The sequence below is a fragment of the Scomber scombrus genome, chromosome 12 (genome assembly GCF_963691925.1).
Source record: "Scomber scombrus chromosome 12, fScoSco1.1, whole genome shotgun sequence".
In the NCBI taxonomy this organism is placed as follows: Eukaryota; Metazoa; Chordata; class Actinopteri; order Scombriformes; family Scombridae; genus Scomber; species Scomber scombrus.
In genome coordinates this window covers 14,421,219-14,436,293 of record NC_084981.1, presented here as the reverse complement: position 1 = coordinate 14,436,293, position 15,075 = coordinate 14,421,219, and the positions used below count along the sequence as shown (strand labels likewise).

At 42.2% G+C, this 15,075-nt stretch overlaps 1 protein-coding gene across 1 annotated transcript in view; it reads right to left on the bottom strand.

Moving 5' to 3' along the window:
* Nucleotides 1-15,075, bottom strand: part of slit1a (slit homolog 1a (Drosophila)) — an 87,679-nt gene that overhangs the window by 25,463 nt on the left and 47,141 nt on the right. The window contains exons 5-9 of the mRNA XM_062429897.1: nucleotides 10,642-10,713; nucleotides 9,792-9,863; nucleotides 8,485-8,556; nucleotides 7,520-7,683; nucleotides 3,014-3,161 (exon numbers count right to left, since the gene is read on the bottom strand). Coding sequence (XP_062285881.1) covers nucleotides 3,014-3,161; nucleotides 7,520-7,683; nucleotides 8,485-8,556; nucleotides 9,792-9,863; nucleotides 10,642-10,713 — 528 coding nt within the window. The remainder of the gene's footprint in view (nucleotides 1-3,013; nucleotides 3,162-7,519; nucleotides 7,684-8,484; nucleotides 8,557-9,791; nucleotides 9,864-10,641; nucleotides 10,714-15,075) is intronic.

Here is a 15,075-nt window from a genome sequence, read left to right as displayed (position 1 = left end):
AGTGCACTAGAAATGGGTCAGGGTTGTTGGGGAACATGGGATCTGTGACTTCCATGTTAGCCGGGTATTTATAAACAGACCCCATAGGGAGGAGGAGACCTAGAAATTTGCTGTGTCCTCCTCACTACACACATGCTCCTTGGAAGACATGCAATTCAACTGCTGGTTTTTTCCCTTCATCCTCCCTTTTTCTCAATGTGCATAAATCATGGTGTTGCTGTACCATTTCATGCAGATTTCTGCCGGGGGCATTAAAGCCCCGATAAAGAACATTAAAGCACTACCTTAAAAAGTCTAGCCCTGCATTCCTGGGAATTACAGTAGGCTGATAGCATGTGGGCCGTAAACAGTTAATGCCCAGACAGATGTTGGAGGACTGATAAACTGAGGGAGGGATGTTAGTAAAGCGCTCGCATGCGGTTCACAGCCATCTGAGCTGATAAGAGCCTGTAGTCTCACTTTAAAGGGGGACCTGTTATACTCATTTGCAGCTCTATATATTTTATTCTGGGACTCTACCAAAGTATCCTTGCATGATTCACAGCTAAAAAAAAATTATATTCATTATTATTATTATAATATGTATCTTAAAATGGGTCTTTATGCATCCCCTCAATTCAGCTTCTGTCTGAAACAGGCCGTTTTAGCTCCTGTTTCCTAAAGGCCCCCCTCACGATGAGCTCACTCTGTTGTGATTGGTTAGCTTCCAGAAGATATGTCACAGCCCACTTTCTGCCACTCGGGAGGCTATGTAAACCAACCATGAAACAAACTATACTCGTAGGATTTAAATTCTTTTTCTCATTCTTTACTTGAAATGTCAACTTCTCAACAACATATGTTTGAGCTGGAATTCGATTTGAAATACGCGTTGGACATTGCAAACAACACATGGAACATCCTTAGCAACCAAGGCTATGTAACAGATGGTCGTTTATGGGCATGTACGACGTCAACTTGTCAGCAAGATAGAAAAAAATGTCTCAAACTAATCGTTCAGAGCAGGCTTAAGCCCTGGCTTTGGACTTTCAGGGAGCATTTCCACATGTGTTAACATCAAGTTTTGGAACTTTGACCATGTTTAACATAGATCTCCAACATGATAGTAGCATATAAATAACACAAAAACCATAAAAAGAATAATAGGTCCCTTTTAAAGTCTCCTGTAAGTTGGGATGCACAGATATTAATATTGGATATCGGCGCCTGTATAGACTCTAATAGCTAGATATGGTATCGGGTAATGGGGCCGATCCATGGGGCCAGTCTATTCACTTGCGACGTGTGCTACATCATGGGTGCACTGGGTGTCGGTTGTTCTTAGCCTAATAGTTTAGCTGCAATATAGTGTAGGACCAATAAGCAGCAACACAGAGCCATCAGGATGCTTTGCTCTCACACGCACTGCATTAATAGTCAAACAAACACACACATGTGTGCGCAGACACTCTCTAGAGCACGCTCTTGCTTGCTCGCTCCAGATTCCGGGAGATTGTGTCTCATTTGCGGAGGTCAGGGAGCCGCTATCAATATGCAGGAGACTCCCGGAACTTCCGGGAGAGTTGGGATGTCTGGCTATGGTCGAGCAAGGTACAGAGTGAATGAAGTGAGGGAGCGCTGACAGTAAGAAAGCCAGTGAATCAGATCAATAAAACGTTATTTTCTGATTGTTTCACAGCGGTTACGTTCAACAGCACAAATAAACTTCCCCACACACCTCCACCCAACCCTGCAGCTCAGCCTCAAACCTCTAAATCTGAAACAACACCATACTGTTTAAAACACAGCAGCAACATTATGCTGCTTTGCTTGGTTCAGTTTGAAGAAAGCAAAGGCTTAATGAGAGATCATCTTTATGGCTATGATGATGATCTCTGTATTAAAGAGCTGTATGGTTCACCTCGGGTTATTTCCTAATTTTGTAAAACAAAACGTAACACATTAACACATTGTTGTTACGTTTTGTTTTACAAAATTAGGAAATAAGGTTTAAGTCTAGCCTTTTTCACACAGCGAGGTATACAGTTTATTAATTAAACAATGGTATCGGATTGATATCAGGTATCAGCCGATATCCAAAGCCCAGATATCGGTATTGGGACTGAAAAAGTTAGATCGGTGCATCCTTAGCTGTAAGTCTACATGTGTTTCTCAGTGTAGAACAAATGGATGGATGTCTCTTTATCCGCTGATGCATGGTGAGAAGAGCCAGAGCACCATACATAAAACATTCATGTTAAAATCCTCTCAGCCTTGTTAAACCACTGCTTGAGCATACATAGACAGACATATGGAAACACATACATACAGTATATTTAATGCAAACACTCAAACAAATGCCCTGCAGTGCCATGCATTACATAAAAATTGCAGCTGTGGATGCCCCTGCATTTCTCTGAAATTCATCACTTTCATCTGCTGCTGAGGGTAACAATTTATATTAAGCTGATCTTCTTAAATATGACAAACTAGTTAAACCAAAGTTATCTAGTTCTCGTCAGGGTCATCTGTTGAACCAAATCTTACTAAAACCTTTCCTACACCAAGCTGCATATCACTAATAAAATTAAGGGAATGTTGATTTCTCACATGATCATTTTGGGAAATTAAATATAAAGAATTAATACTTTTTGTTCTTTGCCTAATAGTTTAGCTGCAATATAGTGTAGGCCCAGATGTTGTATTGTACTCTTAAACAAATTGCAAAAGTCAAATCAATAGCTCCCCTCCTTTTCCCTGCTGTGTTGGAGCTGTATTAAAGTCTGCCTTGCAAACTGATTTACAAATTCATGCACAAAGACTTAGACTTAGAATGAACTTAAAAGCTGAATAAGCATTTCTGTGTTAATCATATGGAGCTCTTTCACACTTAAGCTTGATAAAATAAGTTGGAAACAATTTTGATTGCAGTACACACTGAAAAATGTGTACTATTTGTATTAAATTGGCCTTTAAGGAATATTTAACTGGGTGTGCCTGATTGACTGTTTAAGCCAGCAGGTGTTGTGCTTACATCTCGGCCATGCTATCCGGCAGGTTGGCTGGGATGGCAGTTAGACCTTTCCCTCGACAGTCCACGATGTTGTTACTGCAGGTACACATGGCTGGGCAGGAGCCTCCACCTGTGCTGCAAGGCTGCAGGCCAGACGACTCCTGCTGACCTGAAGAGAGAAGAAGAGGAGAGAAAAACATGAGGGATGAACCGGGAGGAAGAGAAGAAGATCTGGCCTCTGCAGGTGAATGAGCACAGACACATTTGGTTTCAGTGAGAGCAGCACGACTTAAAGCAGGATTACAGTGTCAGATTGTTTGCTGGAGGATTTTGTGCTGTGATGCAGAGCAGCTCTTGCACACATGTGGAGCGTAACCTGTTTTGCTGCTGTTCATGTCATCAACACTTTGTGCTTTATAAGCTGAATTGCAAATGAACACGGATTCCCAGGGATGCTTTTGACATTGAGAAAAAGAAATGAAACATCCTGCTCTTGACTTTATTGTAAAGCCGTACATCCTTGAGAATCAGTGGGCAAGAAACTAGGTTATCTATCAAAGGAATGCCACGTTATAGTGAAAGGAGAAGAAAGACATGAATAATAAAGTCAGAGTGATGATTGAAGGCCTCCCAATAACATCCATTGATCTCTCCACAAATTTTCCCCCTGAGTCTGTGTTCTCTAGGTGGAATTCTTGCCATTCTGCACATTCAGCTTTACAACCCCCACCTCTTCACTTCCATTTGTTCTGAAACATTTCAACTTTTCAATTTGCATACAGAGCACACAACCCATCACGCTGTCTCTAGATATCTGTTCAAATAGCTCCGGTACTGTCAACGATGTGGTGAAGAGCGGGCGCTTGCACTGCCGGTACAACTGTGTTTGGTGTTTGTGTGTGAGTGTGTGTGTGTGTGTGTGTGTGTTTGTGTGTGTACACGATGTGTGTATGTAAGCCTAACCCAGATAAAATGAATAAAACAGACTTTTAAATGGCCTCATTTACACAGCATTACTAATCCGAGTTTCAAACCATGAATATTTGATTATCTTCCTTTATATCGCTCAGCTAATGTTGGAGAGAGTAAGCGAAGGGGGAATAGAGATTTGGGGAGAGGAAGACAGAGTAAGTGATGGTGACAGTCATTGATAGAGAGAGCACAAAACTCCACTGAAAATTGGCTGCCAAACATCATGCACCAACAATGGAATTACAGGTGCTAGCCCTCCAGCCATTCAGCTAATAAGCAGTGTTTAAGGTCAGGCTTTATGTATCTAGCCAGTCACAATCAACTACCCAGCGAGAGAGCGGAATCAGGTAAACGCAACATATAAGATCGAGAAGTGTGAATAAACACACACAGTTCACACAATAGCTAAACCTGCGTGATCTGAGGGCCTGTGATCTGGGATGGCAGAGATTTGACAGATCTGGGATCAGGTGTAGGGCAGAACAGAACTCCCTTCTGATCTAACATGGCATATTTGACAGGCCTGGGATCAGGGAGAGTGCAGAGCACAGCTGGAGGGGCCTTAACAATGACAGCTCTCTGACAGGTATACTTGAGGTGAAGCTGTTTGATGTACACCCGTCCCCTGCTCTTACTAGTTCTGTTTTCCCCATCATCTCTTTCCCATCCGCTGTCTCCATTGCTCTATTCCCATCCCATTTCCCTTGTTTTATTGGCTTTCCCTCTCCTGCTCTTTTGTCTGTCTTGTTCACTCTCTCTTCACTACCACTCTTCTGAGTGTGCTCATTTCCAGCCTCTCCAGTCCTGCCAATGACTGTCACTTCAACTCATTACCTCCTGTATATTTGCTCGCAAGATTTTACATTTAACCTCACTCCACCTCATTTCTCTCATCATTTCAAAATATAATGTTATCACTGGCTTCTTCCCATTTCTCTCCTCTCTGAAGTTCCCCTTCATTGCAACATTTAGGTTCACCAGTTCACTTCTTTCTCCCTCTTCATACAGTCATTTCTTCCCCATTTCCCACTACAGGAATTGTGTTTTATTTCACCTCTCAAACAATTTATAGTTCATTGCTCATTTCAAACACAATATTTTTTACTTCATTTATTATTCCTAGGGAGCTGTAATTCAGTGCAACAGTCATTAATTTTCTGTCAAATAACTCAAAATTGGCACCTGTATCCTGCATTACATTCAAAGCTTCCAACCTTTTAGTTCCCCCTCTTGTAAATGATCACAGTGCCTTCTTGTAAATGTTTAGCTCAATAAAATCATTCAGACTAACTCTTCAGATGAACTAAAGCCACTCTAATCTGAACTAGAGTCAGAGGATTACAAATAATTCAGATAATGTGGGTATGTTGCTGCATATAGATAAGACCCATTATTTGTTATTCCTTTATTTTAAAGGAGCAGGAGCAAACAGATTTTTGCCGAGATTTTAAGTCCTCAGGTACTCAAAAAACAGTTGTGTTTCCTGCTGTGCATCTGTTTAAAGTAAACAAGATTGTTTTGTGACAAGAATAGCTCAGTAAATGCTTCTGGTAATAGAAAGGGAAGAGTAAAAACAGGGAGAGACACGAATGAGCTGCTGGTCATGCACCAGAGTCCCTTTAAGTAATTAAAAAGTAAAAGTAAATTGGTTCAACAGAGTGTTTGCTGTGAAAATGTTCACTTTTAAAATCCAATTTTCACCCACAGATTTAGTATTTTTTTGTATCAGTTATTCTCCTGTGTTTTAATTATTTATAATAAACACATAGTTAAAATTCATTGCTTTTTAAAAATGGAAAATAATGAGGCATGGATTCGGGTTTTGGATTGTTTAACTTTAATGTGATTTTTAAAACACTTTGGTAACAACTGGCTGACTGGAAAGTGTGATATTATTCCTTGAAGTGAAGCAGTAAATGTGTTACTCTGCTCATTACTGACCAAAATGTACAATTTTGTGACGCTTTCAAGCCGAACACTTGGGGTGATAGTCAGTGAGTCATGATGCTGCAAGTGCTGCAACAACTAATAATATGCTGTACCCCCTTTTTTCCCTCTGCTTTTCACAACAACAACATACAGCTCTTGTCTTCCTCTCTTCCAAAACAGCGCCACCCTGCCCCAAATCCCCCGCAGGTGTCCTGGCCTGGTCACAGCACAAACTGTGTATACACACTCACACGTGTATATGTGTGTGTGTGTGTGTGTGTGTGTGTGTGTGTGTGTGTGTGTGTGTGTGTGTGTGTGTGTGTGTGTGCCAGCAAGCAAGTCTCTAATGAGTCCTTCACAGGGAGTTCAACTTCTGGTCACTCATCCACTCAAGAAGAAACTGGGTGTATGTGTTTGTGTGTGTGTGTGTGTGTGTGTGTGTGTGTGTGTGTGTGTGTGTGTGTGTGTGTGTGTGTGTGTGTGTGTGTGTGTGTGTGTGTGTGTGTGTGTGTGTGTGTGCGCACATGTTTGCGTAAATGCATGACTATGTATTCTTGTACAGAGAAGCTGAAATAATGGCGGTAGTTAATGTGTTCATCCTGTTGTCTGTCTTACCCAAAAAGTGTGATTGACCATTCGTTACACTCACAGAGAACCAATTATGCCACAGACATGAATTGCAACCCCCCCATCATGCGTAACTTCAACTTTCTGGACCCCAGAGTTTCTCTGACACCCCCTGATCCCTTTTTATATCTGGAATGGTTACACTCCCACGCTTTGAGTTTCTTTCCCTGGGCGATGAATAGTTAATGATCTGTGCTGTCACGCCGTATGGCTGTGTAAAAATCACAACCCATGGAGAGAGAGAGAGAGGGGGAAACACACCCACAAACACACACAAATGCAGACACAAACACTCCTCGCAGCTGGTGTTATAGTGAGATGGCCTTGTGGGGAGTGGAGGTTCTCATGCTGTTTTTCCATTTTCCTGATATGATAACCCCAGTGTACACCATGCCACACCCTCATGCACATGCTCTAACTCTTACACACACACACACACACACACACACACACACACACACACACACACACACACACACACACACACACACACACACACACACACACACACACACACACACACACACACACACACATATAGTAGAATGTAGTTCAAAGCCACAAAAATCTGTGTCCAAGGAGGTGAGAATCCATAACTAATGACAACTGAGGAGAGGGCTACTACTGTCAGCGGGGGCAGCTGTGTGTTTATATGTCAAGCATTTTCCTGGCACCACTGCCAGCTCCTGAAAGCTACAGACACATGACAGGTCCAAAGGAGAGACATGGGGTTGCCCAGGGGCAAAGGAACTGTCAGGTGGCTGCCAGGTGAACACACTGACACAAAAACACAATGGATGTGGAGGGAGATATACTCACTAGGACAGACTGTTTGGCATAAATGATTTGATCAAAGTAGAATAAAAGTGTACAACAAAATGATTGTAAATGTATCAGTTTATGAGATCAGCTTGCCATATCCACTAAATATGCACATCATAGTAGTGCACTGTTGTACATCCTGCTTGTAAAGTGTGTAAATAACACTGAAAGATTTACCTGAGCAGCTGAATTCGTGTTTCTGTACCTCTGCCACATTGAGACCTTTGAGCTCAGATGGGGCAGTACACTGGGTGAATAGGCCAATTGTAGGCCTCTGCCTGAGCCACTGGGCCAACCACGCCAGGTGACAGTCACAGTTGAGATTGTTTGAGTGGAGACGGCTGTTAAAAGAGAGAGAAAATGAAACATTGACTTACTTGAAGATTTTTTTTGTCTTTTTTGTGAGCTGATTTGACAGCAGCTGAAGACACAAATAACATAAAGTGTCTATTCTTTCTTAGCACTCATCACATCCAACCACTGTGGCAAAACACACTAAATGATATGCTACATGGATGACTGTAAATGGCACATTCTAAAGGAAGGACACTAAAGAGGACTTTTCTAAACCAAATGCCCCAAACACGGCATTCCTGGAATGTTGTGCCTGTCCAGAATAACTCTTGCTCTTGTGCGGTAGACCTCTGGAGCACATATACTAACTTGCAAACCCGTGTGCACAGACACATGCAGTACACACAAACAGAAAAGCTATAAAATGAAACCTCACTGGGAGCAAGGAAGCCCAAAAAGCCACCACAAGAACAGTGGAGTCACGGCTCTGAGAGTTTCTGCAGGCATAAATGTTTTAATTTGTACATAATTTCAGATTTAGTAATCACACACAATGCATAATACACAATAAGCTTCAAAGGCTATTTGTGTCTATCTGGGCCTGTTGTTGTTGTGTGTGCTTTAGATGGAGGGGGTAATGGCCCCTGGCTTTGCTACAGACCCTTCTGTGGTGCTCTGTGGTTATGGCAGTCTCCCAACACTGCCTGGAATGACAGAAGCTATCTACTCCCATTGAGATCATATGGGACTTCAGCACTTTCTTTACTGTGCCTGCATGCATGTGGAACATTATTCTAAATCATACACCCAGAATCATAGAGCGCTGTGGTGGGATAGGTGTGACTTACAAGGTTCGTAGTTTGGGCATGTGGTTGAAGCTGGAAACAGGGATGCTGCTGATGTTGTTGTTGTTCAGCGTTCTGTGAGAAGAAAAGAGCAAACAAAGTCACATTGTCAGAGCAGCCATTTTAAAAAAAATGTATACTTCAGTTTTGGTTGTGCACTCCACCATTCCATGTTTTTAGATCTATCCCCCCTCTCCTTTCTCTCTTTGTGGCATCCCACTGGGAATATAACACTTCATTCCATGCAGATGGGAAGCCCTCGCACCTCCCACGCACACATACAGTCGTGCACACATGCACATACAAGCATGCAGGCATGATCACAAGCTACTTGTAGTTCTAAAGACATACAATACACACACTCACACAGATGCACACGCACACACGCGCACACGCGCACGCACACACACACACACACACACACACACACACACACACACACACACACACACACACACACACACACTTTCCTCGAACCCAGGGCATCAGCTGTAGCAAGAGAATCAGGTCATTTCAATCAGCATAATAACCCTTTACCATATTTCAACCTGCCCCCCCCTTTTTAACACAACCTGTCCTCCTCCCCCATAAAACCTTTACAGAGACCCCATCAAAACAACCCCCCCGTCCCCTCTTACACCATTATGACAATGCTATAGCTACATCTGCAATCCATCCATGCCATGAAAGCAGCCTTTAATGGCTTTTTTTGTCTCCCCACCCCCTCAAAAAAAGGAAAAAAAAACCTCACAAACACACATGCACATCACAGTCTTTCAACATAAAAATAACAAGGCTGTCAAACTCCTTTTGTCCCCCGACCTGCAGTGTTAGTTTACATTGTTTCAGGTGGAGAGCTCTAACAAAGACCTGTGATTATGATTTTGGCAAGGAATGATTAATTGAATGTTCAAAAATCCAGGGTGGAATGCCCACTTGAATGGGATTTTTCATCAGGATGGCAGGAGCCCCCTTGTCAGATGGCCCGCCCAGGGCTGGATTGGGTGTAGATATGGTAGAGGAGTGGGGTGGAGTTTGGGGGGTGTTAATGTGATGGAGGGGAACACTGCTGTCAACTGTGTGGAACAATGAGTTAATGGAGCTTAGTCTCCATGATGTAGGCCTCCTCGTGAGGCCCACTGGGGGTATTTTGGCATAATAACCAAGGCCATACTAATTAAAGGCCTGCACTATGTGTATGTATTAGTTATGGTTATTATCAGTGCAAAACAATGTCTTAATTTTACTAAGTGCTTACATGGAATGATATAGGGTGGGGCTGGTTGAATAACATCACTTCAGATACTTACAACACTTCCAAGCCTCTCAGCGCTCTGAAGGCGCCATCCTCGATGCAGCTGATGTGGTTTTTATCCAGCTGACTGTAGAGCACACAAGAGAGGGTGTTAGAGACTCAATCTCTACTGCAGGCAATCTTTCTTTCTCCCAGTGGAGTAGTTGTAGTCATTGATACAGTAAGTAGTACACTGATGGACTATGGTAAATCGATACTGGTCTAGGCTAATGTAACCCCTGAAAGTGTCAATATAGGACTTTGATGATTGTTTATCTGCATCGATATGCCTCATAAATCTGTGTGTGAATGTGCATATGTATTGGTGAAGTAAACCACTGTTGCTAAAGGGCATCTTAGGGGAGCTGTGTGGGTATGTGTAACAGTCGTTAGTCAACTGATATCAGTCACAATGATATGCTAATCTAACATACATCAATATGCATGTGTTACTCATACTGAGGACCATTACATCAGCAAGCTAAACACACACAAAAACAAATGCTAAGATGCTTCAATTATATTGTGTTAAGAGTGTGTGGATTTTAGTGCTTTGATAATTATATATATAAGACTCTAAGATTTATTTAATCATTATCAGTGTCATTTTTTAAACAAAAAAGGGAAACTGTCACTGGTTCCAGACTCTGGTTTTCTTATTCTCCTCTGATAGCAAACTAAATATTTTTTGCCAAAACAAAACACGTAAGATATCATATATCATATATCATATAAGATATCTGATGATTTGTGATGAGCATTTTTTGCTATTTACTGATATTCTATAGACCAAATGACTCAGTGCAAACAATCTTTTCAGCCTTTAGTACATCAATCCCTGCTGGAAGAAGGAGTGAAGTACTCACAGGTTCTTGATGTCTGTAGCTCCTCTGAAAGCTTTTCTGGGGATAGACTGGATGAAGTTCTCGCTCAGATCTCTGTGGAGACAACAATGAGTGGAAATTAGTTGTATAAAAATTATCCACAAACCACTGAGGATGGCTTTGTTTGGTTGCTGAAGCAGGGTGTGTGTGTTTTAAAAAAACAAACAATACAACACATTATTGGAAACCATATCAACATGTTTAAATGATTTCCTCTGTAACGATTGACTTCCAGTGCTCAAAGCATGCTTTTCAACCAGTAGAATTCACACTCTATTCAATGTCACTCCTTCTTTTACCATACTCATTGGTGCAGAACAGAAAGCAAAGGTTTTTTTTTTTCTTTCTAATGTTTGCCAAAACCCCAAGGTGTGGTACTGCATGGAGAGCTCACAGTAGAGTGGTTATTTTACAGTGGCTGTATTATTCAGTGTTCACTCATGCTATAATTTGTTCTCTGCTCTGGTGTGAGGTGTCCATCTCTCTGCCTGCACACACAGACCTAACAAATGGGCAGCAGGACAGCAACCAATGAGGGGACATCACTGAGCCTGTGGCGTGGATTCATTAGAGGAGTCGCCACACAAAGAACATTATCGTTTAGTATTGTGTGTTCAACGCTTAACGTTGGGTACAAATTAGGCATTTGAAAAGTGCATGTGTGTGGAAAGTAAGAGACTGAGAGAGCAGAGGGGAGGGTCAGAGAGGAGAGGAGGGAAGGAGAGTGAGTGAAACACAAGTAGCCATAGTTTTAATTAGCAGCGCCTTTTGTCTGCCGTTTAAATGGCGAACTAACCTTATTCAGAAATGCTCTGCCCCTCTTTTACACACATGTATATGCGCACGCACACACACACACACACACACACACACACACACACACACACACACACACACACACACACACAAACACACAGACACACACACAGGGAGGGCTTCCACAGCTCGGAAAGACGTAAACAGAGTACTTATCGTTGCCCATAGAGAGGCTCTAGCACAACACCAGAATCTATAATACTACACAACACAACTATGTTGCATGAGACTCTGATGAATTCAATGTATTTATTATGCATTTGCACCACAGAATAAAATCCCATGATGTACATACAAGCATCAACTATCATAAAGTCATATGGGGTAATGTTAAGACGAGTTCCCACGACACCATACTCTCACATACTGTCCCAATTGGGTCATCCTTTCCAGAGTTTTCCTACAAATGAAAACTGCACACACGGGATACGGGGTACAAAACAAGAGGGCAAAACACACAACAGTGGTTGGGTTGTGCAATCGATCTAATGAATGAGTGGTTGTGCCCTTTTGTTGGAACAGGAATTCAAATATTAAAACAACACTTTACAGGCCACTGCAAATACACCACAATTAAACATGGAATTTGTGTGTTTGCTTTTTTGTTGTTTGAATATTATAAATCAAAGGCCACTGTTGAACCAAAATTAAATGGTGCATTTTGCTTGAACATGCAAAGTTCAGTAATGTGTGCGATGTGAATGAATTGTGAAAGGTCCTATAGAGCTTAAGCTGTACGTCGGTGGTCGATTGTGACTTGTTGTGTCTTGCCTCGTCTTTACAGTTTCATCCTGTTAAAAGATGACAGTGTATTTAACATGACATGACACTGAGTGGCCATAAAATGAGTCCCTTTATACCTTGGATAAACTAATGAAGATGCATTGCAATTATCTTAAATACATCACATTCCAGCTGTATAGACACCCGGCTGCTATTCCCAATGAAAAGAAATGTGACGTACACGTATAGATGTTTAAATGAAACACACACACTTTGCTGGCTTGTATTCAAAGAGGACATAAATATTCCATCTCATGGCACATTCTAATATATCATCTAAGGTTTTTGAGTTAAATTTCTTCTGCAGATCTGAGTAACATCTGCTTTCACCAAGATATTAGGTTAACTATTAGCAGGCATTTTAGTCAATTATACAACAGTAATCCATCTATTCTGCCAGTCGGCCATATTTTGCAGGATCATATCCTACACATCAAACCAGCTTCATGTCTCCTTGCAAGTGAGCATGGGAGCCAGAACAGTTGCGCTCCCGCCAGCTTCTTTGTTGTTCTCTTGGCAAAACAGCCTGAGTGCAGAGTTGAACGCTGAGTCAGTCTGGCAACCGGGCTATATTGGTGCCTTTTATCAAGGTGGCTCCATGTGAGAGGAATGCTTTTGGTCTACCTGGCCCTGCACTCTATCTGATGACTAATTAGTCCTCTCACCTTCTCCTCACCTCCCTGCAACAAACATAACAACACACATGCTGCATGCTGTAGCGCTGAACTGCAGACACGCTGTTAATGACTTCTCCCCCAGGACATCTGGGAGATGTGTGGTATGTCTATCTGTATGTGTGTCTGAATGTGTGTGTTCGCTCGTGGGTAACAGTAAGAAGTGAGAACAGATTGCTGTGCTAGGACAGCATTGTAAAAGTGCCAGAGGCTGCGTTATAGGTGTAAGGAGTGGAAGAAAGACAGAGAACGACAGAGACAGGCATGAGAAGCGAGAATGCAAGACGGGGCAGGAAGGCTCAATATGAATACAATGCTATGTGTGTAAGTAGTAAAATTAAAGCTCTAGGGTGGAATCCGCACACTAAAACCTCCATAATCCTGTTAGCACGCTATAACACGATTGGCTGGAGTGATCTATACACTCCTACTTATGGTGCTGTTTGATTGGATTAGATGCTGAGGTCGCGGGAAGTCGCTTTATAACTGTAGGTCTGTTCTGGGACAATGTGTGCCCAAAAAAATCCCAATGACAACCCTAAAAGATGCTATCTTTCGTGCCAAAAAGACTGCCTTTCTCTCATTTACTTATATTGCCTTTCTCCCTCTGCCTGGGTCTTTGTCTCCACTGTCACTTCTAACAGAATAATCACAGCGGTCATGGTTTGGAGTCTACAGTCTTCTATGTCCTTTAAGGATTTATCGACGGGTTCAACTCCTACGGGAGCCAGAGCAATATTAAATTTAGCAACGCTACATTTCTGCATTTACACATTCTTAAAACGGCAAACAGGACATTTCTGTGGGAGACCATGCTGTATTTTACATAGTCTGTGGTTGCCCCTCATTGGTTTTTTTCTAAGCTCAGCCCTGACTATGTTGGCTCCAAGATATTTGACATTTCTGATTAGTTTGGAAGCAGATTTTCAGGGAAGCACTGATCCCTTGAAAAACAGACATGATTATGTGAGAACAGTCACCACAAAGAGGGATATTGGCCACTATGGTCTCCATCTCTAAGTCAAGACAGTAAATCTAATGTTAAAGCTCTTCAACAAATACCCCCACAATGCTTCACTCTAAAAGCGTCCCAAACACATAAAGAAAACTAGATCTGGAGTTAACAATCAAACCGGCATGGTGTAAAATGACACAAGAAAAATGTACTTTCCTTTTCCCTGTTTCTTTCTGTTTGTCTCTGTTTGTTTCATGTTTATCTTCCATGGTGTGTCTGGCCAATACACACCTTCCGAAATGTGAGTCTGTGTATTATTTAAGCTAACCTCAGAATCTGCGGGGTCATCAGATTGTGAAGTTCAACAGGACCAGACACGGTAAAGCATCAGAAGCAGAAGCAGAGGTCATAACCTCCAGATGTCACTCCACTTTTACAGCTCTGTTCAGCCTAAAAGGATTCATGGAAACTATCAGAGCCACAGCCCAGCGCTCTCTCCAATGGCCAGACTCCTTCCATACACTCATTACAATGCTATGTAGACTATCCCGAGGCATGGCTGCGGCCTCCAGCCCCAGTCCAGGCCCCCAGGCATCTCACAGAGTGCTGTAATGATGTCAGACCTGCAACTTTTTGTTGCTCTATTTCCTGCACACAGCATGCCTACCAGTCCTTTTTCATTACAGGTGTGTGAACTAGTGCCTGAGTGAGCGAGGGTGAGTGTGGCTATGCCAGTGTTCAAACAGCCAAGACCTGGTATAAATTTAACTTAATGCACTACATCCCTCGAGGTGGGCAGTTAGTTCATTAATGTAGCCGGGCTCTCCTTAGGTGACGTTGCTCACAGTTCATTCCCATTGTAGCCCTAATGATGAGGTAACACATATGTTTTCAGGTGTGCCTTTGCTGTTTGAACTCCAGTATCTGACACACTGCGGTCAGAACTAGTAAGGTTTCAGTTATTAGACCTCAGACAATGGTATTGTTTAGTGTAAAGTACTCTGACAATAAAGTCAGCCACTGATATGCCTGTTTACAAGAATCCCTGCTAAGTCTAATCTGGTATAATTAGCAATGTTATCAGACATAGCTCAAGGCGCCTCGTCTAGAGATTAGCTGTATGCTGAAGGTAATGTCTGGTTCCTGTCTGATTCACATCATTAACCTCTGATCTCTATCTCAGTAGAG